At 39.6% G+C, this 22,432-nt stretch overlaps 1 protein-coding gene across 2 annotated transcripts; it reads right to left on the reverse strand.

The window, feature by feature from the left end:
- Positions 1-2,826: 2,826 nt before the first annotated feature.
- On the reverse strand, positions 2,827-14,136 carry rempA (intraflagellar transport protein rempA). 2 transcript variants are annotated; one of them, XM_028188074.2, is made up of 11 exons: positions 13,564-14,136; positions 11,889-13,109; positions 9,350-10,909; positions 9,107-9,281; positions 8,845-9,023; positions 8,129-8,314; positions 6,550-6,792; positions 5,684-5,756; positions 4,148-4,240; positions 3,389-3,496; positions 2,827-3,087 (listed from the first exon to the last, which is right to left on the reverse strand). In XM_028188074.2, the coding sequence occupies exons 1-11, from the start codon at positions 13,708-13,710 to the stop codon at positions 2,990-2,992; spliced, it is 4,083 nt and encodes a 1,360-aa protein (XP_028043875.2). In that variant the 5' UTR covers positions 13,711-14,136; the 3' UTR covers positions 2,827-2,989. The 2 variants fall into 2 exon arrangements, with proteins under 2 accessions (XP_028043875.2, XP_089590623.1); XM_089734497.1 differs by lacking the exons at positions 2,827-3,087; positions 5,684-5,756.
- Positions 14,137-22,432: the final 8,296 nt, after the last annotated feature.

Consider the following 22,432-nt stretch of genomic DNA (forward strand, 5'->3'; position numbering starts at 1 on the left):
TTTTTGGATAACGGTCCTAAAGCAAAATATGTAATAACTAAATTAAAAGTTCTGACCGAAGATTGGAAAGGTGAAGGCCCTAAGATAGCCCTAACTAAACTAGAGATTTACAGTGACCAGATAACAAGAATGGCTACTCTAAGAGAAAAAATTGTTAATACCATTCCCAATAGGCACCAAGTTAAAGACCTTGGCTTTAAAGCATTGCTTTTAAATGGCTTTAAATGGCTTTTTGGCGGGAACGCGAGGAATGGCGTATTGTAAAGTTAGGTTAGTGTTTCTTCTGGTTCAATTAAATAGTTTAACACTACAAGTCCGACTGGCGGGACTTTTGTGAGTTTTTGTGAGTTCGTTGTTCCGGGCTGTTGGCGAAGATGATATAGAAATAATGTTTACACTGATTTGGTATGAGGTTTTAATATAAAAGACACAATAACTAAAATAAAATACAAAATGAGTTGAGAATCGTACAGTTAAACTAAGACTCGCAATATTTTACTGGTCGTCGTCGCGCGCGCTGAGGGCGTGTGTTTTCGCGCTCAGAGAGCTCTGTCTCAGCGGGCGGTAAGGCGGCGGCGGGGGCGGTATCGCACGTTCGGAAATTACGTTCCGTTATAATAGGTAATATTCAAAATAAAACAATTCAGGTAGCATTAATTCTGTCGTTCTCGCCACTCTCTCAAATTTCAATTCAATGTTTCATTATGCCTCTTTTGCTACACTCTCCTAACCAAATCATCGCTGTAGACCAGCATTTCCCAAAGTGATAACGCCTCCTTGTGGGCGCTGCGGACATAAAGGGGGACGGTAAGAGACCCAGAAAAAAATGGGGGCGTTGTATAGAGGTTTGGGAGGCGATTTGTAATCGCATCTAAGACTCTTAGACACCGACTGAGCTCTCGCTATAGTGGATTTTAAGTAGGTGAAAAAATGGGGACGCTAAAAATATTCACATAGTGGGCAGTAGACAAAATAAGTTTGGGAGCCTCGGATGTAGACTCTGTGTCCAAGATTTTGATCTACCCCTTGCAAATTATTTTGAGTCTCTCCATGTGGGGAACATTACACTGCACGTGTCTTGCGAATGAGCGAGTAGGTGCAGTTATTTTAACGCTAATCTACCATTATACAGTAGTGAAAAATAGATACGCAAATGAAAATAAACCTAATGTACTGTAGAGAAAGATTTATTTGGAGCAGATACAAGTAAATCGTATTGAAATTGAGTTGCAATCTCATAATAATATCTACTTCATTCCCATTTGAAATAATCTTTACACAGTGCCATTTAGCTTCTACATATATTTTAAGTATTTGTAACTTGAATATTAAACGGTCATTATTGCAAATTTACATCCAAAGACTATGTTAAGAAAATAAATAAGATTTTTTAGATCTTCTGAATAAGAAGAACTTTTAACATATCGCACCTTCGGTAAGACAAGGGCCGAAGTGCTAATTTTAAAAATGTTCAGGAGACGTTTTAAGATTTTTATAGATTTAAATTGTGTTTTTCTGCCCATATTAATGTAAAATAGTATTTTATTTATAGCAAAAATATAGCTTATACATGTGAATATAAATATGTAATTTGAAAGACTGAGTTATTTATTTATTTATACTAATTATTTAATGAAATATTAATGTATGCCTACAATTATGCCATTATCCCACCAACATTTAAATAAATGTGCAGTTGCGACCAAAGTTACACATTATATTGAAATGACTTATTAAATGAAAATACTACTTATTTTCTACATCTTTATTCTTCTTTTTCTTAGGAAAATCTTTATCAATGATAAAATAAAACTAAAATAAAAAAAATAACATAAAATTTACTTCTAAAAGGTTTACATTAAATCTATAAAATGTCACATATTCCTTTGTGGAATGCCAAGTATATGCGTAAGACATTTATTTTTTCTGTCAAATATGTGCTCTCAAATTAGGCATATTATGTACACAAAATTTGACCATGTCTTTCCAAAATTTATAACAAAAAAGGGCATATTTACCCTAATGACCCTTATGGTTCAGTACACAACCACTACTCGCGCGGGCGAGTGCCGCAAATGACCAATAAGATTTTGTCGCGCCAATATCATCCAAAAAACGAACGAATGGTACAAAGACACTTTTGCCATCTGGCGAACATAAACTGAATCTATTGAATGTCTTTGTTCCTACAGGTAGAAATTAGTTTTTAAGGCACTTTGGCATATTTAACTCATTTTCAAAAATTTTAGCATTTCGGCCCTTGTCTTACCGAATGTGCGATATATTTCACTAAGCTATTTTTGAAATTTTAAAATACCCTTATTCAAACATTAAAATACCATAATTACTTGATGTACCTAAGAAACTTAAATAATCTTCTATTTTGAGTATGACTAGTCATTTTCCTAGAAGTTTAAGAGTAATGAAAAAAATTGCTTTTTCCTTCATTGTTAAAAATACAATACTTACAGGTATAACTTTATGTCTAGTGTTTTTTCTTTTTATTTTCTTAACACTAACATTTTTTTTTTTGAACAGATTATATCAAACAAACTTAAAAAATTTAAAAATATCAGTACTTATTGGGTAATTATTATTTTAAATAACTAAATAAAAACCCAACATTGTTTTATTTAATTTTTTTCTCGTCAAGCTAAACACTAATTACAACACACAATGTTTTAAGTGGTTAATCGTTGTTTAGTGTGTGGTGGTATTGAATTTGGTTACCATGCACATTTTGGCGCCAAATGTCGTCATAAGCAATGAAGCTGCCCACTACCTAGTAGGTATGCACGGTAAATAGGAGAAATAATAGTTGTACGGTTCTCTATTACATCTTTAATTGAACTCTTAAAAATAAACGGACGGAATAAGTTACATATTTGATGTCAACATCATTAAAAATATCGTGCACAATAGCAATGATAAGTACTGTAAGTAATACTCATGTGCAAAATTCATAAATCTATAACTTTAACTTCCATAGTTAGACGATTTCTTCAATACTTTGATTTGGAGACGCCGTACTTTGTCTATCGTCATCTGTGGAATCTCTCTGTATAGCTCTAAGTTTTTGCTCGAAATCTGAAAAATAGGTTTCATTATTATTTTTGGTAATGCTGTGCTTTATTATACAGTGTAATTAAAAAAAAAAAAACGCTTTGCATATCATCTGAAACATTTTTGATTTTCATTATAATTCAAAGGGTGACAGATTATATAATAGTAATTTAAATTGAATTACACTTAAAACCATTCCAAGCCCTTATTTAAATCACTGAACACACTCTGTTACAGCGATATGTACCTACATACTTTTACTACATACATTATTCATTTTTGGGATTCACCATTAACAATGAATGTAACAAATAGTTGATTTTACCACCGTGATCAGGAGCATGTCTAAGTAATAGGCGAAGGACTTTTTCTTCTGTCACGAGACCGGATCGACCGCTGACGGCTCGAAGAAGTTGTTGACCACTTGTTACACCTTTAAAAAGCATTATCATGTTATTATAACAACTGTAGAGTTTGAACAAATTTACGAATACATTTTATTAAAAGGATAGGGATAACATTTTCGTAACAAAAAATTTGGTTTTTAAATAATAAATTCCTACAGATTGCTATAAAAGTTGAACATTGTTTTTGTTCTTCTTCATGCTCTTATCCTATATAGTCAATATTAAATAAGTCAGTATGCTGGTACAATTTTTTTTTAATGAAATACGTTACTTATCGCATGTTTGATAATTATAATTGATATAAGGCGCGGAGCAGTGTTGGGTTCCGGTTTGGTGAGTGGGGCAGACGATATATGTACTACACTATTGACACTTAACACCAACCAAGCGGGCCGTAAACTGGAGTACCAGCTACGCAATAAAAAAAATATATAAAATATGTTACCCAAAAATATTAGTAAAATGGGGGCTCTGATAATAGGCCCCAAAATAAAGAAAATTACAAAAAAAAATACAATAATTTTATCGCTATTTATTGTGGAATGTTATCTGATTACTCACTAATCCAATCAATTGTCTTCGCTTACCTGAACAATTGGTATAGGTACAACATGAATATAAGATGTATTCTAATTTTTGTATTTTTTCTAATTTAATGTGGTTTCAAAAATACTAACCAGCACTGATTTCTCCAGACTCAAATATCTTTTTTACATCCAGAAATCGTTTGACGAGGGTACTCTGTTCTTGTAGAGCCATCGTTTGAGAACCTACAAATGTTTGATTTAAAATTAAGAATTAATTAAGAACCATCCTCCAATAAAAAAAAAAAGAAGTGTGGCACTCGGGGACTGACGCGGTAAAGCTATTGCATAGCATTTTTTATCAACTTATGCAATTATAATTAGACAATAATATTTTAATATTAAAACAATAAAAAATAAGACCACGCTATATTTATAAACATTGGCACACCGAGATAAGAGACATTTTGTAGTATAAGTGTAGATTTTATTTTTATATTTTGTTTTAATTTGTTATATTGTTTTTAGTTATTTTTTAGTCTACTTAAAATTATAAGCTTAAAATGTAAAATTTTCGGGAAATAAGGCTTTATTATTATTATTATATTATTATATTTATAAACATTAACAAAAGCAAAACATCTGTTCACACTCATAAGCTAGACCGCGCGAGAGAGAGATGGGATGGGCAGACTTGTCATGATGCGCATGCAGTGCGACGTCACGCCTCGCGCTTATTTATAAACATTACACAAGCGCAACGTGTGAATGTGTTGAACGCGAGCTACATAATAGGCGGAGTGGGGGGTGTTATGTTTTATTTTCGTTACGGAATTTCTTGTATCGGTCGCCGAGCTCAAAGTCCGCGATAAAAGCTATGCAATACCTTAACAACACTAATCTATACGAGATAACAAAAAATGTTTATTGATTTCGTTTATTGTGCTTTAACGGTAACAAATTTGGTGTTGCAATTTTATTTTTGGTTTTCGCGCGTCGTAGAAACGACTAAAACTACTGCTAATTTTATTATTTCCGATGTTTCGAACACTTTTTTGTGGTTACGAAAGACAAGTCGTCAAAACATATAACTGCTATTAAATTTTAAATAAGTATAATATAATAACTAAGATTTTTGAAGTTATAACATTTCTGAAACGTTTATGTTTAAAAAGATAAAACGCCCTGTGTACAAGATCGACGCGTATGCGCCGTGATGGAAATCCTGGAAGCAGCCACTAATCTTCTTAATAAAATGTTGTCATACCATAAGACCACAACAACGAAGACGTAATATCGTGTAATTAAAATCACATTCACAAAACTTAGCGTAATTACTGGTGGCGGCTGTTTTATTATTAGTGCAGGGTGTGGGCGCAACGGTTCAATGAACTCGTTACATTTGTACCTATTCCATTTTGACCGCACGCTTACTAGAGGGCGCTAGGGTAATGATTGCACACAGCCGCTGCATTGTCTAGAGACGGTTTTGTATGTTTAAAGGGGGAACGTTATACCACACAATTGAGACTTACAACTTTCGTCTCTCGACCGGTGAGATATTCGGTCAGTACAAAAAAGCAGTTGTACACCTCTTTCAGAACGAATATTAACAAAGACACACATTTTCACTGTTCACGTTCTGTTATGATTATTATGTAGGTAGTGGGAAGTGAATTGGATAGTCACCAGTTTCTGTATCAGTACACTTCGCTAGGCAACGGACGGCTTCTTTTAGAGCTTCAAGTGCTTTTTCATAGTTCTGAAAATCAACATTTCATTTATTAAGCAATCAATTTTGTTTTTAAACTTTTTTTTGTTAAGCCTGGTCTCGGAGGAGATCTTAAAGTGATTTAAAAGATACGTTATATGCTTTTTCTCTCATACGCGCACAAGGACGATATTGATACATAAGCCAATCGATATCACAACGTGATTGGCGCCACCCATCTGGAGATACGAGTTCGATTTTTTTTTTGTATTGAATAACAACTCATCCGCTTGGTCATGACGAAGTTGGGAAGGACAGTGGAACCTCCACGTACGCACTCACAGCATGGTTCATGTAAAAATATCGAAACGTATTCAGTGTGTTTAGTGCGAGTTTTTTTAACGTTCTCGATAGCGTAAAAGTTAACCCAATTTTGTATACAGTTGGAACAGCGCCCCTGGCGGCAAACGTACGCAAACAATCCCATTCCATACAAATATGAGCTATCTTTTACGCTTTCGAAAACGTTAAAAAACTCGCACTAAGCACACGGAAGTGCTAAAGAGTGGGAGCCAACTATGTACTCAAATTACGATAATTCTGTTTCTGAGTGGACAGCCGCACTACCCGAGTAGTTACTTAAAAAAAAGAACGCAGAAATAAATCTGTGTTTCGTGTACCTTTTTTATTTATTTATACTTATTGTACTTAAAAGAAAATAAAATAAAAACAGATTTAAAGAATGTCTAAATACTATGTACAAAGGCGAGCTTAACTAATTCATGAGCTTCAGCTTTTACTTATTTCAACGGTCAAATCTCGCAATAAGCCAAGTTCAACTCACGTCATACTCATCGACTTCTGTCTTGGCACATTCCGCGTAGAAAGCGGCTAGTTTACTGTACGCCTTGGCTCTCGTGTAGAAATGCAAAATATGGCGCATAAGGTCCGGTCTCGTTCGCCAGTCGGCGTGGCGTCGCAGATAGTCCGCCGCCATTAATTGGGCGTTGCGATCTCGGGTTGCCGCTGCAAACGTAGCGATGCGGTCGGCGTCTCCCGAACGCATTAACCAACGCATCGCGCCTGCCTATGTGGAAATAGTTGAAGGAACAGTATAGTAGCGATATTTGTTTACCCTCTCCACTTCAATTTATCAACTCAATAACCTAACCTTAACTTCGCCATATATTAATTACTAGCTGACCCGGCAGACTTCGTAGTGCCTCAATCGATAAATAAATGACCTAAATTTTTAGTATAAAATAAACTTGAAACAAACAAAAGGAATCCGTCCGACGGGGGACACATCAAATGAAAAACAAAATTGTTATTTTTATTTAATTCGGAATATTTTCATATTTATGTACTTTTTAAACCTTCTCTGGACTTCCACAAATAATTCAAGACCAAAATTAGCCAAATCGGTTGAGCCATTCTCGAGTTTTAGCGAGACTAACGAACAGCAATTAATTTTTATATATATACATTAGCTGTACCCGTCCGCTTCGCTGGGCATTTAAAATTAACATTATTATTTCTCACCCCCACAAAGATTCTCATCAATAACGCCCCCGCAACTGGTGTAGGGAGTTCAACACTCATATAAATATTAGCCTATCCATTATGTACATGTATTTTCTACATGGATACCAAGTTTCAAGTCAATCGGATGCATGGTTCAGTAGTTATAACGGAACGTATAGATCATTCATATTTGTTAAATACTCGAAACATTACATTCTTTATCTTCAGAGTCACAGGTACCAGTTTTTTTTTTGTGAGATTGCGTCACCGACATGCATAATAGCAATATATCTGTAGATATAGAGATGAAGTATTGTGCATCATTAGTGCTGTGCTTATCACAGCCCACCTGGTGTTAAGTGGTTACTAGAGTCCATAGACATCTACAACGTAAATGCGCCACCCACCTCGAGATATAAGTTCTAAGGTCTCAGTATAGTTACAACGGCTATCCCACCCTTCAAACCGAAACGCATTACTGCTTCACGGCAGAAATAGGCGGGGTGGTGGTACCTACCCGTGCGGACTCACAAGAGGTCCTACCACCAATGATTACGCAAATTATATTTTTTTCCGGCGTATTGTCTTTTTATAAGTATATACCCATTTGTTGCCTTATACAACAATATTACTAAAATAATCTATTCATTTCTAAAACCACTGCTACGTTTGTGGTCAACACAATCAATCCGGCTTAGACATGTCCTTCTTCAAACGAGGCTTGTGGAGAGTGCTTAACGGTAGGCAGCGGCTTGGCTCTGCCCCTGGCGTTGCTGAAGTCCATGGGCGACGGTAACCACTTAACATCAGATGGGCCGTATGCTCGTCTGCTTACAAGGGCAATAAACAAAACTGATAAATAAAGTTATATATGATTTGTACTATGCACTAACACATACCTTATCGCCGGCATGGGCAAGACGCTTAGCAGCCTGGTGGTATAGGCCGCGAGTGCCTAACACGTCAGCGAGGCGCCGCAAGAGGACATCACGTCCACTGGTCCCGGCAGGAGCGGCCAACCTTTCACTCATTTCTTCCGACAATGGTGCCGAGCTTTGCTCCACCAACTCTAATGCTTCTTCATACTTAAAATAAATGAAAAATACAATATAAATACATGGGTTAGTTAGAGCCCATTAGGATTGTATTTTTTATTTTACTTTACAGACTTTACTTTTATTGCATATATACCTACTACATTTCTATTACACATTTTAAAATTGTTGGACTTTTTGGCGGGAACGCGAGGAGTGAAGTTGTGTGATTTGTTTTATTATGTCTATTTAGTGTTTTTTCAGGTTTAAATATGTAATGACGGTGGTTTATGAACTGTTTAGTATCCATGAAAGTGCACAAATGTGGGAAAATCAAACAAAGCTGCTGAACGTAACTTCTCGGGATCCTCCAAAAAGTCCACCGAAAAAGTCTCAGTCTCAAATGACCACCATTTTACTGAGATTACATTTCATACTATATCATCTCATTTCATTTCATTTCACTTCACTTCATATTACCATTTTTCATAAAAATAAGAATATCAATTAAACTAAGACTTGACCTAAAGGTCCTAGTTACCAGGTCATAAAATCCCTTATAAAAAAATAAATTAAAATACTTTTCCTGCCGTAGCTAGAAGTGCAGCTGCATGCGAGTGATGGTTTGCCTTCCGTAAATGCGATGCCAGAGTGTGAGCCACTTCTGGGTCTACTCGATCGCCCAATGATTCTACAGCAGCAACCATTGCGTTTGTGTCACCGGAGTCCAGAGCTAATTTTAACGCCATATGTATTTTTCCTGTAATATAAAGGATTTCATTAAAATATAAAAAATCATCAGGTACATGAACGATAGGTACGTTATAGAAACAGCGTTCTAACCCGCTTTTTGATACAACGCAATCGCTTGTTCTATTTGTCCAGCATTTTCAAGTATAGATGCTGCGTATAGAGCGTGAGTTGGAGAGGAAGAGCCAGCTCGCCAAACAAGATTCCAAGCGCTTGCCTCAGCTGCAACACGGACAGCCGACGACACAGCACCGCTTTTCATATACATCTAGTTGAAATTTATATTTAAAAATATATTCGCACTCAAAATTTATTATGCAAGTGCATATTATATACCTTTACAGCGTTTTCAGTTTTGTCGGGTTGCATTTCGAAATAGCGGGCCATTTGGTACATAGCGGTTCGATTATTTTGGCATAACTTCTCTGCCTCGTCTATTCTATCCATGTGACAAAGTAACCTTGTTTGTTCACCGAAATCATTAGCGCGGGCATATGCTGAAAGCGCTCCGTCTAGATCGCCTAAACTTTCCAAATAATGTCCCCACCATGTTATCAAATTTGTATCATTTGAATTAGCTACATGCTGAGCTAGTACCGATGTTTGGCCTTGAGCTATTAACATTCTGGGAACATGTGGTACTAAAGTTCCAGCACTTTCAAATAGCTTAATCGATGCGTTTGTTTCTCCATTAGACCACAAATGTTTAGCTAATTTGTGTTGTGCACTTTTAATCAATAACATATTTTCACCGTCTTTATTTCCTTCAATTATTTGAAGTAGTCCACCTTCCTTTGCTGATACGAGCCGAGTGATTAGATCAGGCCTTTGAGCTTCACGAAATATCTTTTCGGCTTCTTCTATCATACCAAGATTTACAGCAAGCACTGCTACTTTGCAGTTGTCATCCATGCTGTTGTCATTCATGACTTTACGCATCATTAGAGCACCTTTTATGTTTTCCATTTTGCTAAGACATATTGATCCTACATCAGGTCGTTTCAGAGATACGCACATCTTTGCTAAGCTATACCAAATCACCTGGCTGGTACCACCAGAAATACTAGAACCCACGACGACAGCCTTTTCTAAGTTTCCTGTTGTCGTATAATAAAGGAAATCTAAAACTTGTTTTACTGTGCTTGTATCGCAGTCGTTTACATCTTTAAATTCACTCATCAAAAGTCTCTTTATATTTTGCTGCGACAATATGACTACGTGTGGACTACATAAGGAACAAAGTATAAAATCCGTTTGAACATAATCTTCCGTCGCGGAGCACCAATTCACGTATTCATTAAGTTTTCCTTCATGGCAGAAAAATAAATAGATTTTATCTGATTCTGCTGATCTCATGTGTACGGCTACAATTCTCGGATCATTGTTATCCCATATTATTGCAATAGGTACCGTTTGGTATGGAGGTTTTGAACTTTCAGCGATGAGGATATTCGTTAGGATATCGTTAGCTGCATCCCATAAGTAAATCCTTGGGTCTGGGGCTAAACCAGAATTAGCTACGCTCAAACAAATGTAACGTCCATTACAACTTACAGATGCTCTCATAACTTCACCAAAATCTTCAATAACTTGATAACAATTTTTGGGAGGACATGGCATTTTTAGTCCTTTTTTAGTGATCTCAGCTAGTTTGAGTGTTCCGTCCAAAGTAACAATTATAACGTATTTATTTGTTTGAGTGATACTAATTGGTTCTCCTTCACCTTCGCTAGTAGGCAGACTTCCGAGGCGTATACCCGTAACTGAATGACATTCGATGTGCGGATTAATTATACCAACTAGTATGTCATTATATAATATTAGCACATCTGTTTTCCATGGAAAGGTTCTTATCATTGAAAAATTCAAGTCATTATCTTTGTTACACATCCAGATCTGTAACAATTCGTTTTTGTAATATGTAATAACTTTTTTTCAATGTTCAATGTTCTTAATGGAAGAACGAGCTCATGGGCCATGTGAAGTTAAGTGGTTACCGGAGCACATAGGCAACTACAACGTAAATGCCGCTACCATGAGACATGAGTTCTAAGGCCTCAGTTTCTACAGAAAAATCGGCTGCCTCACCGTTCATACCGAAACGCATTACTACTTCACGACAGAAATAGACAGGGTGGTGATACCTACCCGTGTGGACTCACAAGACGTTCTACCACCAATAACGTAAATTATAATTTTACGGGTATGATTTTTATTACACGATGTTATTGCTTCATCCTGGAAATAAATCGTGAACATTTATTAAGTACGTATTTCATTAGAAAAATTGGTACCTGCCTGCAGGATTCGAACATTGTTGCATCGAATGCACTGGGCGTCTTATTCTTTAGGCCAAGAAGACTCCAAATTAGAGTACTGAACGGTAGGCAACGGCTTGGCCATACCGCTAGCATTGCTGACGTCCATGGGCGACGGTAGCCTCTCACCATCAGGTTTACCATATGCTCGTCTGTCTAAGAAGGCAATAAAAAAATCGTGCAAGTATTACAATATGACAATTCAGTTTTATATTTTGAACATTACTATTGATGTGATATACACAAGTTTAAAGCACATCTGACATTAGCAGTTACCATATCGCATAGGACAGTAGACTACATGCAGCACAATAATTCTACCCACTTTAAAACTTGAGGGTGAAGTCTCATTTTCATAAATATACTAGATATTCTACTGCTCTTACCCAGTATCTGCTTATACTTGCCCAGTAACAAATTGCTGTTGCATCAGATTGTTTTGTTTTTCTGACTTAAATACATATGCAAAAGTTTATCAGTAACATTATTATTATTTGATCATCGTGACAGAAGAGATGCTATTACTACTTATATATTTTTACTAAAATAATAAGTACCTGTACATCAGTTCCATCTCCTATGGCAATATATTGGTCTCTGAATGCAAAAGCCCTTATGGTTACATTGCTCTTTATTATTGTTGTGTTTTCATTTATGTGATTTATAAATATCTCATTAGCAGATTTCTGTACCATTGATATATTGGGAGAGTAGCCCCAACAAACAGGTTGTTCCCGTAAAATATATGCACTGGTTATACAGTTTACATGTAACAGTGGGTTCATTAATCCTTCAGAACCCCAACTGACACCTTTAATTGTTCCTTTAACAGATGTACTACTTATCAGTTTCCAAATATTCCGATAATCTCGTCTCCATAGATATAAATTACCTTGTGCTGTGCCACAGCAAAGAGTATCACTTAAATTGCAATAACTAATACTTGAAAAAGTGTCACCTTCAGATATGTTTTCATTCTCATTTGGCAGAACATCATTATCGCCAGTCTCACTATCCCACACTCTGACAACATTGTCTCCTGTGATTACAGCCACAAAGAAATTTCCAGCCAGTACAATTGACTGTCCATTTCTTGCAGCCATTCTTACATGAGTGTCAGTTGTTAATGAGCCTTCATCAGAGGTTAGGAATCTTGTCAAGCTTAATGCACCACCGGATTCCCATGCAACAAGAAGATATATGTTGCTTATTATACCCATGAACATTATATTGCCAGGGGCATTGAGTACTTCTGAGCATGCACCTGTCTGGTCAATATAAAGTATCACTCCATTATCTTGGACTGCATAGCATGAATGATTATCAGGTTGTGAGCCTTCTCTTATTTTAGCTGTTGTTCTAGGTCTCCAAGCTGCTAAAGCATCTAGAGCATTTTCATCTCCAGCAACTGCTGCTCGAGCTAAACCCCTAATAGAAGATTCTGTACTTGGTCTAGGGGTACAGAAAGAAATATGAGTTATGACTTCACCAAGTTGATGATGAAAAGATGTAAGTGGTGCTCCTGAACTGGATTGCCAACCTGACAATGATCCTGCAGCATCAGATGCAAGCAATCTCCCTCCTCCAGAGCTAAAAGCAATATTAGTTAATGCTGCATTGTGAGGTGCTTCTAATCGGGCCCATGAGTACTCAAGCCAGATGTAAAGCTCTCCACCATCCCATCCAACAACCAACAACCGCCTTGTTGGATGCCAAGCAAGAGCAGTCACTTGATTAGATGACAAAATGGGCCATTCACAACCCTCTAAAGGTAAACCCTGAAATTGTATAATGATAAATTGAATATTGAGTCATGACTTACTAACTCGTCTTGGCAGAGTTGAAACAATTTTGATATAATAAATAATGAAACAAATTGGCACTGGAGTTCAACATAGCCATCGGTCTGTTAGCCCCCTCGACCAGGTATCCGTAAACGGGTTCTCCAGTGTCAAAGAGAAAGAAAAGGGTTGAAACAATTAATTAACTTTTATGAATAATTAATATGGGACTTAATTTAATTTTGTATGTTAATACAACTTCTTCAATAAGAATAATGGAACATTTTATTTAACTAGGTTTAATTGAAAAAAATACAAGATTTTTTAATTTTATAATATAGCATGGATGTAATAATGCATGGTGCAAACTAGTTTTTTTTTTTATTCAAATTAATAATCAGAGATTGTATGGAATTAGGTTTCATCTTCAATTGATATTTCTTAAACTTACGTTTTCTTGGAAAATTGTAGCAAAACCACCTTTTTCTTGATTGTAAGATCCAATAGCCAAAAATGGCAATGAAGGGTGCCAGGCAGCCACAGTTGACACCACATTCTCATCAGAAAAACTAAGTTTAGTATCTATGTATAGAGTCATAATGAGAGTCGATATTATTTCTTTTACTGATTTTTGGTCACTGAATTTTTTCTACTTTACGCCATCTACAGATTTGTTTTTGCCTAGTTCGTTAAAGTTCTAATTTCATCCAAAATTATTTTGTGTTTTGTATCAAAATAAATAGAGGTACAATAGATATGTTAGTTTAATATTTACACCACAAACATGCTGTGCTGTGTAAATAAGATAATATATTATTATTTTTAAATTTATCGTTTTGTATGTATATTTTCAGGAATATTTAGTGATTTTTACAGCATTTAGATTTACATTGAGTATATTATTAATATAATAATATATTAGTATTATGTTAGTAATGTTCTTGATCTGTATTTTATTGGCGTTTCACATCTAAATAACAAATTTTTTTTATTCTCTCTCATATGAAATTAACTATTGTGTTTAGTAATTAAAGGTATTTGTATCTGTTTACATTGATTGAAAGTTGTTGATGTTTGTCAAATGCGGTACCTACTTAATAGTAGTAGTTTTCTTTTTCCAGCTGGACAGGCAAAGGTATAATACCATACAGCCTAATCTTTTTTAACCTAATATAATATATGTAGTTACACATATTAATAAATAATAATAATATATAAATATTATAAGATGTGTGATTTGTTTTATTTTATCTATTTAGTGTTTCTTCCGGTTTAAATGTGTAATAACGGTAGTTTGTTAATTGTTTAGTGTCTGTGAAAATGCACAGATGTGGGAAAAAAGAACAAAGCCACTGGACGTAGCTTCTCGGGATCCTCCAAAAAATCTTAAAACAAATGTTCACGATTGACTTCCACGGTGAAGGATAACATCGTGTAATAAAAAACAAAACCGCAAAATTATAATTTGCGTAATTACTGGTGGTGGGACTTCTTGTGAGTCCGCACGGGTAGGTACCACCACCCTACCTATTTCTGCCATAAAGCAGTAATGCCTTTCAGTTTGAAGGGTGGAGCAGCCGTTGGAACTATTCTGAGACCTTAGAACTTATATCTCAAGGCGGGTGGCGCATTTACGTTGTAAACGTCTATGGGCTCCAGTAACCATTTAATACCAGGTGGGCTGTGATAAGCACAGCACTAATGATGCACAATACTTCATCTCTATAACTACAGATATATTGCTATTATGCATGTCGGTGACGCAATCTCACAAAATTTTAGATTTCCAAAAAACGCTAACGCGTATAGCACACGGTCAGTCATATACGATGTGTTGTTATACGTAACATTAGTACGCGATTTCATAAAACTTTTCCTTACCAAAGTGTTCAACGTTATTAAAGAAGTTGAGGGAGTTCATGTAGAGTACCATCTTTCTTTCGCCGTAAAGTCGTGTTTTATGTAATTAACATCACAGTTGAAACAATATAAATTTTATTGATGTAGTGGCATAAACAATTCTAGCTAATTATATTATATTAGTTATTTAACACATTATAAAATATTTTTATGTTTTAAATATTTGGCGGTAAAAAGGTCTCGTGTCACAGACTATATTCTGTTTCCCACCTCTCGTGCGTTCCGGCTTACGCATCATAAAAATGTGCGTTCATAAACGCCACACCACCCCCCTACGGAGAAGGAGAATCCGCAGAAAAAGAGAAAAATGATCATAGGTCGAAAGGTTTGGAGAAGTGGACTCTGCAACCTGACCTGGTGGTATATTGAGGTGTATGCGTAGGAGTAGTAGTTAAAGGTGCCGAAGGCGCGAGTAGACATGAAGGGACATCAGTAGCATCCGGTTGCGCTGGTTGAGGCACAGAAACCCGCGGTGCTGGTGCCGGAACGAGATCTACTAAAGAATGTTCGACGAAAGCTGGCTTAATTCTGTCGACACTGACCGTCACCTGTTTCCCTTTTACTTCAATCGACCACGTTTTTCCGTCCTCGGCTCTAGATATAACTCTATGAGGACCAGAGTAAGGTGGTTGCATTGAACGTCTAACCGAATCCTCCCTGAGCATGACATGGGAGGCAGTGGAAAGATTTTTGAATATGAAAGGTGATGGCTTAGTGTGTGAGGAACATGGAGTGGGACGCAATTTAGACATACGCTGTCTTAACTTTACGACAAAATCCGTCGGGTCCTCGAAACCAGAAGGACCGGGAGGTACTAACAGTTCCCCTGGAAGCGTTAATGTTTCTCCGTAAAGCAATTCCGCTACTGTTGCTTGTAGGTCTTCTTTAAAAGCAGAACGCATTCCTAATAAGACCAAAGGTAATGCATTCAACCACGAATCATCATAACACATCAGAGAGGCCTTTAATTGTCTATGCATGCGCTCCACGAGCCCATTGGCACAAGGGTGGTAACTAGTAGTGCATATACGTTTAGTACCACATAAATTAGTAAGGCGTCTGAAAAGGTCCGACTCGAACTGTCGTCCCTGGTCGGTTGTGATGACAGCAGGTACTCCGAATCGAGCAATCCAACCGGCTACAAAGGTGCTCGCCACTTCTTCTGCTGTTATTCCGTGCATAGGCCAAACTTCGGGCCATCGAGTGTAGCGATCCACAGCAGTCAGGCAGTATTGGTAGTCAGAACAAGATGGAAGAGGGCCTATGATGTCAATATGGACATGCTTCAGCCGAGACGTAGGACTGGAGAAGTGTCCAAGTGGAGATTTTATATGCCGCGTCTCCTTACTTCGCTGGCAAGCAACGCAGGTTTGACACCAATAACAGCAATCTTTGGCAATGCCAGGACACACGAAACGGTCTGAGATCAATCGAATGGTTGATCTAGTACCAGGATGGCTAAGATTATGTAGCTGAGCAAAAATCTTCTTTCGCATAAGTTCCGATACAAATGGGCGTGGTCGCCCTGTTGACATGTCGCAGACCAAAACAGTGTTTGTGCCAGGAACTAAGACGTTCTCTAGTTTTAGAGAAGAATTCGCATCGTTACGATACTTTTTCAATTCGTCGTCAAGTTTTTGGCAAGCGGAGAGAGCAGAATGGTCAGTTTCAAAACTAACAGCTTCAATGCGGGACATGGCGTCCGCCACCGTATTGTACACCCCTTTTATATGGACAATGTCCGTGGTAAACTGCGAAATAAAAGACAGTTGATTTAACTGTATCGGAGGAAGCCTTTCGCGACGTTGCGAGAACGCGTAAACTAATGTATAAATCGTTACGTGCTGTGCGGCTAGAAAGTGTCGATAATGTTGCACACTTTCATATACTGCAAGAAGTTCTCGGTAGTATGCTGGCCACTGGCACTGTCGGGGATGCAGCTTTTTACTAAAGAAACCCAGAGGTTGCCAAGCATCACCGACTTTCTGCTGAAGGCAGGCACCAACGTGAGAAATGGAAGCGTCGGTGAAAAGCCCTAGTTCAGCGTTAGGCAACGGGTGTGCCAACAGAGCTGCAGATGACAAGCTATCTTTACAAGCATTAAAGCATTCCTCGAGCTCAGGTGTCCAAATGATCGGTGTGAGACCTTTACCTCCAGCAGCCACGATCGCGTTGACTAACGGTGCTTGTAACTTGGCCGCATTGCGCAGAAATCGGCGATAATAATTAACCATCCCAATGAAACGACGGAGTCCTTGTACAGTCTGTGGTAGAGGAAAATCTTTTAGAGCTTGAATGCGCTCTGATGGTGGTTGTGTTCCGTCGGCGGATATTCTGTTTCCGAGAAAAGTAACCTCAGGAGCTCCAAACACGCATTTTGCTAGATTTATAACTATTCCGTAATCTTCAAATCGCTTGAAAAGAGTACGAAGGTGTGCAGCATGTTGAAGAGCATCACGGGAATACACTAATATGTCGTCAACGTACGCAAAGCAAAAATCGAGACCTTGGACAACTTCGTCTATAAATCTTTGAAACGTTTGGCCTGCATTGCGCAGACCAAAAGTCATGTAGTTAAATTCATAGAGTCCGAAGGGTGTTATGATGGCGGTTTTACATATATCCTCAGGCGCAACAGGAATTTGCTGATATGCCTTAACGAGGTCGATTGTACTAAATATGTTGGAGTATTTCCACTTTCGGGTAGCGACATGGTCAGCGGGTGGTCTTCGTAAGTCAATAAAACCAGAAATGTTAACTCAGAGCGTATATTACGCAGGAGCGTTCTGTCTGATACGGTGACTCGCTCGCTTCTGAGCTAAGGATTGTACAGCAGCTCTTTTTATAGTCAGCAAGTGTGCCGGCAACTCGCGCCATCAAAGGGTGCCGCTGCGGTGTGTGATCCAAGCCGCCCGTCGCGAACGTTGAAGTGTGCCGGCGACCCGCACCATCAAAGGGTGCCGCTGCGGTGTGTGTTCCAAGCCGACCGCCACGAACGTTGCAAGTGTACCGGTGACCGGAGCCGTCAAAGGGTGCCGGTGCGCTCTGTGATCCAAGCCGCCTGCCGTTGATCGTTGCAAATATGCCGGTGACCCGAGCCATCAAAGGGTGCCGACGCCCTCTGTGATTCAAGCCGCCTGCCGTCGACCGTTGCAAGTGTGCCGGCGGCGCTCGCTGACAAAGGGTGCGGATGCGCTTTGTGATCTAAGCCGCGCGCCGACAAATATACTACACCCAGATATGTTATGGCCGACATCACCGATATGGCGAACTGGGTACCTGTCGGGTATGGTACGTGAATTCAACGCACGATAATCGCCGCAGGGTCGCCAGGTGCCGTCGCGCTTAGGGACCATATGAAGTGGAGAAGACCACGAACTTTTCGAAGGTCTGGCTGTCCCACACTGTACCATATCATCAAAAACCTTTTTGGCCTCTTGAAGTTTTTGAGGTGCCAGACGTCTAGGACGACAAGAGACTGGGGCGCCCTCAGTGGTCAGAATATAATGAACTGTGTTATGCTTCGGCTCACGAATAAGTCCTGGTGGCTTCGTCATGGACGGAAATTCCGCAAGAAGTGCACTAAATTGATGACGGAGCGCAGACAACTTTGACGCTAGTCTGGTCTAAAACAGCGACGGCAGCAACGCATGACAACCCGGTAATGCTATCGACGAGTCTCTTACTGGCACAATCTGGCAACAACCGATAGTGCGCCAGAAAATCGGAGCTGATGATGGCGGTGTTGACGTCAGCGATAATAAATCGCCATTGAAATGTGCGGCGTAGCCCCAAATTAAGCGCCATTTCTATGTGACCAAATGTGCGTATCTCACTACCATTGGCAGCCGCTAACGTATAGTTTGAACGTACCGGCTTATTTGCTAACCACTGGTATGGGTAACAGGAGAGGTCGGAGCCTGTGTCTATTAAAAAACGGCGCTTGGTTGCGCTTTCGGTGACAAATAATCGGCGACTCTCCTTTAAGCAGTCAGACGTCGCCATCATTGACTGCTTTTGTCGTTTTCCGAAGGTGGCGGCGGCGTCCAGGTACATGGTTGAATACACTTAACAGCTGTAGTATTAAATTTCCTATGGTAAAAGCACATTTGAAGCTTACCAGGCGTTTGTGAGCGTCGTCACTGGTTTGAGAAATCCCGGGTCCTATTTCTACCACGCTCTGCAGTAAGCACAGCAAGCTGACGCGTGACCTCATCCAGACGCCGTGTGATATCTTCTAACGAAGGGGGTGAGACGGCAGACGTGCTTGCTGAGAAAACAGCAGATGAATGAGGTGCGACCATACCAGGCGAAACTTTCAAAATTTTGTCCACTAGCTCAGCGACTTTGTCCAGCGAGAGTTCTGATTGGGCGGCCAAAATTGCTTGGAGATGTTGTGGGAGGCGACGCATCCATAGCTGGCGAAGCAAATTTTCATCAGTGAGGGTGTTTCCTGCCAATGATCTAAGATGACGTAAAAACTGCGAAGGACGGCGGTCACCCAACTCAACATCACTGACAAGTTGCCGGACACGTTGCTCCTCAGACGTGGACAACCTACGGATCAACTCGGATTTGAGGCGACCATATTTGTCCTCAGGTGGTAGTTGGAGAATAATGTCCTCTACCTCCCCAATAACTCTGGTATCTAACTGAGCAATCACGTAGTTAAATTTAGTTAGGTCAGCGGAGATGCCTGAAATCAAGAACTGTGCCTCTACCTGAGCAAACCAAATTGCAGGCCGATCAGGCCAGAAAGGAGAAAATTTTATGGCTACTCTGCATACTGACGTAGGTTGAGGAAATAATGGGTCTGTGGGGGGTGGGTGCCTTTTATCAATGCCTTGCATTTTAAGTTTTTGTAACTCAGCCTTTAGGATGGCATTTTGTTGTACTAACAGTGTATTTTCTTCTCTAACTAATTGTTCGTTTGCCTCCATTATTGAACATTACGTTTACAATTGTAAAAACAAAAAAAAAAACCTAAGCATTTATATGACGGCGTTAACGATATTTATGTTATATAGCACGTGCAATAGGAGTGACTCACACAAGCAAGGTGCGCCGGCCGTGTCGTTCCACTCGTAAACAACAGCTGCAACAGAAGTGACTCATAAGCCAGCTGCGCCGGCTAGTATAAAAAGGCGGAACGTGCCTTGAAATGAACATTCGTTCGACTGCGTTTGCCCGGTGCACTTACTACGTTGTTACGTTGTGTGATTCAGTGATTGTTGTACGTACTGGTTAAAGATTGGATAAGTGAAAGTGAATTAAGTTATCATATTGTTGATTAAATCAGGAATCAAAAAGTGACCTCCTTTTACTTGGTGTTTAACAAAATAATGTCTACCCTCAAGCTTACATCAGAAGTAAGATCAGGACTCTACTCTCACTGGCGTGACGTGTTTGAACATGTTCGAAGTACAGCAAAAAAAAACATGATGCAGATCAGAATACTAGTAGTGGTACGCCACAAGAGCGTGAATGCAGCATACGTAAGTCGTGTAATAACGTCTCTGTTACCTCGATGGAAGATCTGAGCCACGAAGAAATCGTCACATCTTACGTTCTGGCTCATGTTGCCCAGTTTGACTGTCGACTTCATCACATGGCATTTACTAACGGAAATACAACACGTAACAAGCTATTGCAAGAAATTAAGGTAAGTGCAAATCTCAAGTGAAACTTCGATCGCAATAATGGATCTGTCATGACGAGTGGATAGTTCCGACACGAATCGTTTTTAAGCCAATGACTACTGATAGAGTTACATGGCACTAGTACAGTAAACCAGGACATGAGACTGTGAATTGTCGCTGAAATTTTAGAATCTACTCGATTCAATACCAATAACACTACACGTTCGATGACTTCGGGCTCCAGCAAGCAAGCAAGCAAACAAGAAAGCAAGCAAGTTTCCGTGGGGAAGAAAAATTGACACATCTGAAGTCGTCGTGACCTGTAAGATAAGACGTCCGGTGCGTTCGTGTCTGGCGATGCGGCGGTGTTCGGGTTCCGCTGGCGGATGCAGGTTTTTCCGGTGAAGTGCGTGCTTGTGCGTGCTTGACAAGTGTTCGCAGTTGGCTTCCTCAGTGTGGGAGTAACATCGTGTAAGAGAGGTGGAACCCGTAAAATTGTAGTTTGCGTGGTGGCTGGTAAGATTTGTTGCGGTAAGAAGTTTGCATGGTGGTAAAATGTCTTGTGAGTCTGCACAGGTAGCCGGAGGTGAGACTTCCGCGGTCGCGGCCCACCCAGTCCGCGAGAACCGGGCAGATCGCCTCGACGGTACGGAGTCCGGCCGACGGGTCTGCCAAACGACGAGACCACGCCTCCAGCACGGACTGCCGATATTGGAGCCCCCGCGCTCCGGCTGCACTTGCGCTAGGGCGCGCCGCCTCGTAGGATACTGTGAGGTATCATTGAATAACTCTGACTGCGATCGCGCGCTGCCGGCGTCGCAGCGCGGCGACGTTCTCGTGGGTAAGGACGTGGCACCAGACGGGTGCTCCGTATAGTGCCATCGACCACACGGGTACAATCACCCTGCCTATTTCTACCGTGAAGCAGTGGTGTATTTCGGTTTGAAGGGTGGGGCAGCGGTTGTAACTATACTGAGACCTTAGAACTTCTATCTCAAGGTGTGTGGTGCGTTTACGCTGTGGATGTCTATGGGTTCCAGTAACCACTTAACACAAGGTGGGCTGTGAGCTCGTCCACACATTAATACGAAGAGCATAATCAAACGAAATTAGATACGAAGTTTAAAGGGCCGTTTAAAGTAGTTGAAGTATTGGATGGTGTCGATTTAATTTTGACTCGCACACATTCGCTTAAGGCTCAAGCTGCTACTTGCCTTACAAAAATACAGCCTGGTAAGATATCCTGGTCTACTATTAAAGAGATGCTGACAAAATTATCTAATGATGCAAGACCACTTCCACCTGGTTATTAAATTTGAAATGGAAAGCAAAAAGGGACCAGCTGAAGCCGGTATCCGGCTATGGCAACTTATAAAGAAGATTCCCGACGCTAATGTGCCAGAACAAATAGCCACCGGATTTGTTATATCAATACTGTCGCAGTGTGATGAAAGAATCCGTCGGGAATTGAACTCTGTCGTTATTACCACAAAAAATCGTCTATTTCACACATTACGTGGCTTTACCCTCAAAAGAAAAAACGAAGATCCTGATAAAGAACCAAAACGCTCTCGAAGTTTTTTTCCGTGGAAGCTGCCATTTCTGCGGAAAACCTGGGCATCGTGCCGAAGGGTGTTGCGACAGATACTGCTCTCAAACTTTTTTCGATATTCCAGCAAAACCTGAACAACCTCCTCATCCGTGGGCGCCCGGCTCTCGCCTGCAAGTCAGCTGTTACGTGTGCGGTGATGCGAGTCATGT

The sequence above is a fragment of the Bombyx mandarina genome, chromosome 17 (assembly GCF_030267445.1).
Source record: "Bombyx mandarina strain Sakado chromosome 17, ASM3026744v2".
NCBI classification, from domain to species: domain Eukaryota; kingdom Metazoa; phylum Arthropoda; class Insecta; order Lepidoptera; family Bombycidae; genus Bombyx; species Bombyx mandarina.

Bases quoted from the DNA above. Each gene is read 5' to 3' on its own strand.
- rempA (XM_028188074.2), bottom strand. From the start codon at position 13,710: ATGACTCTATACATAGATACTAAACTTAGTTTTTCTGATGAGAATGTG. The intron at 13,110-13,563 runs GTAAGTTTAAGA...ATACAATTTCAG, and splicing joins CTACAATTTTCCAAGAAAAC to GGTTTACCTTTAGAGGGTTG. The intron at 4,241-5,683 runs GTGACTATCCAA...AAACATTTGTAG, and splicing joins GTGTACTGATACAGAAACTG to GTTCTCAAACGATGGCTCTA.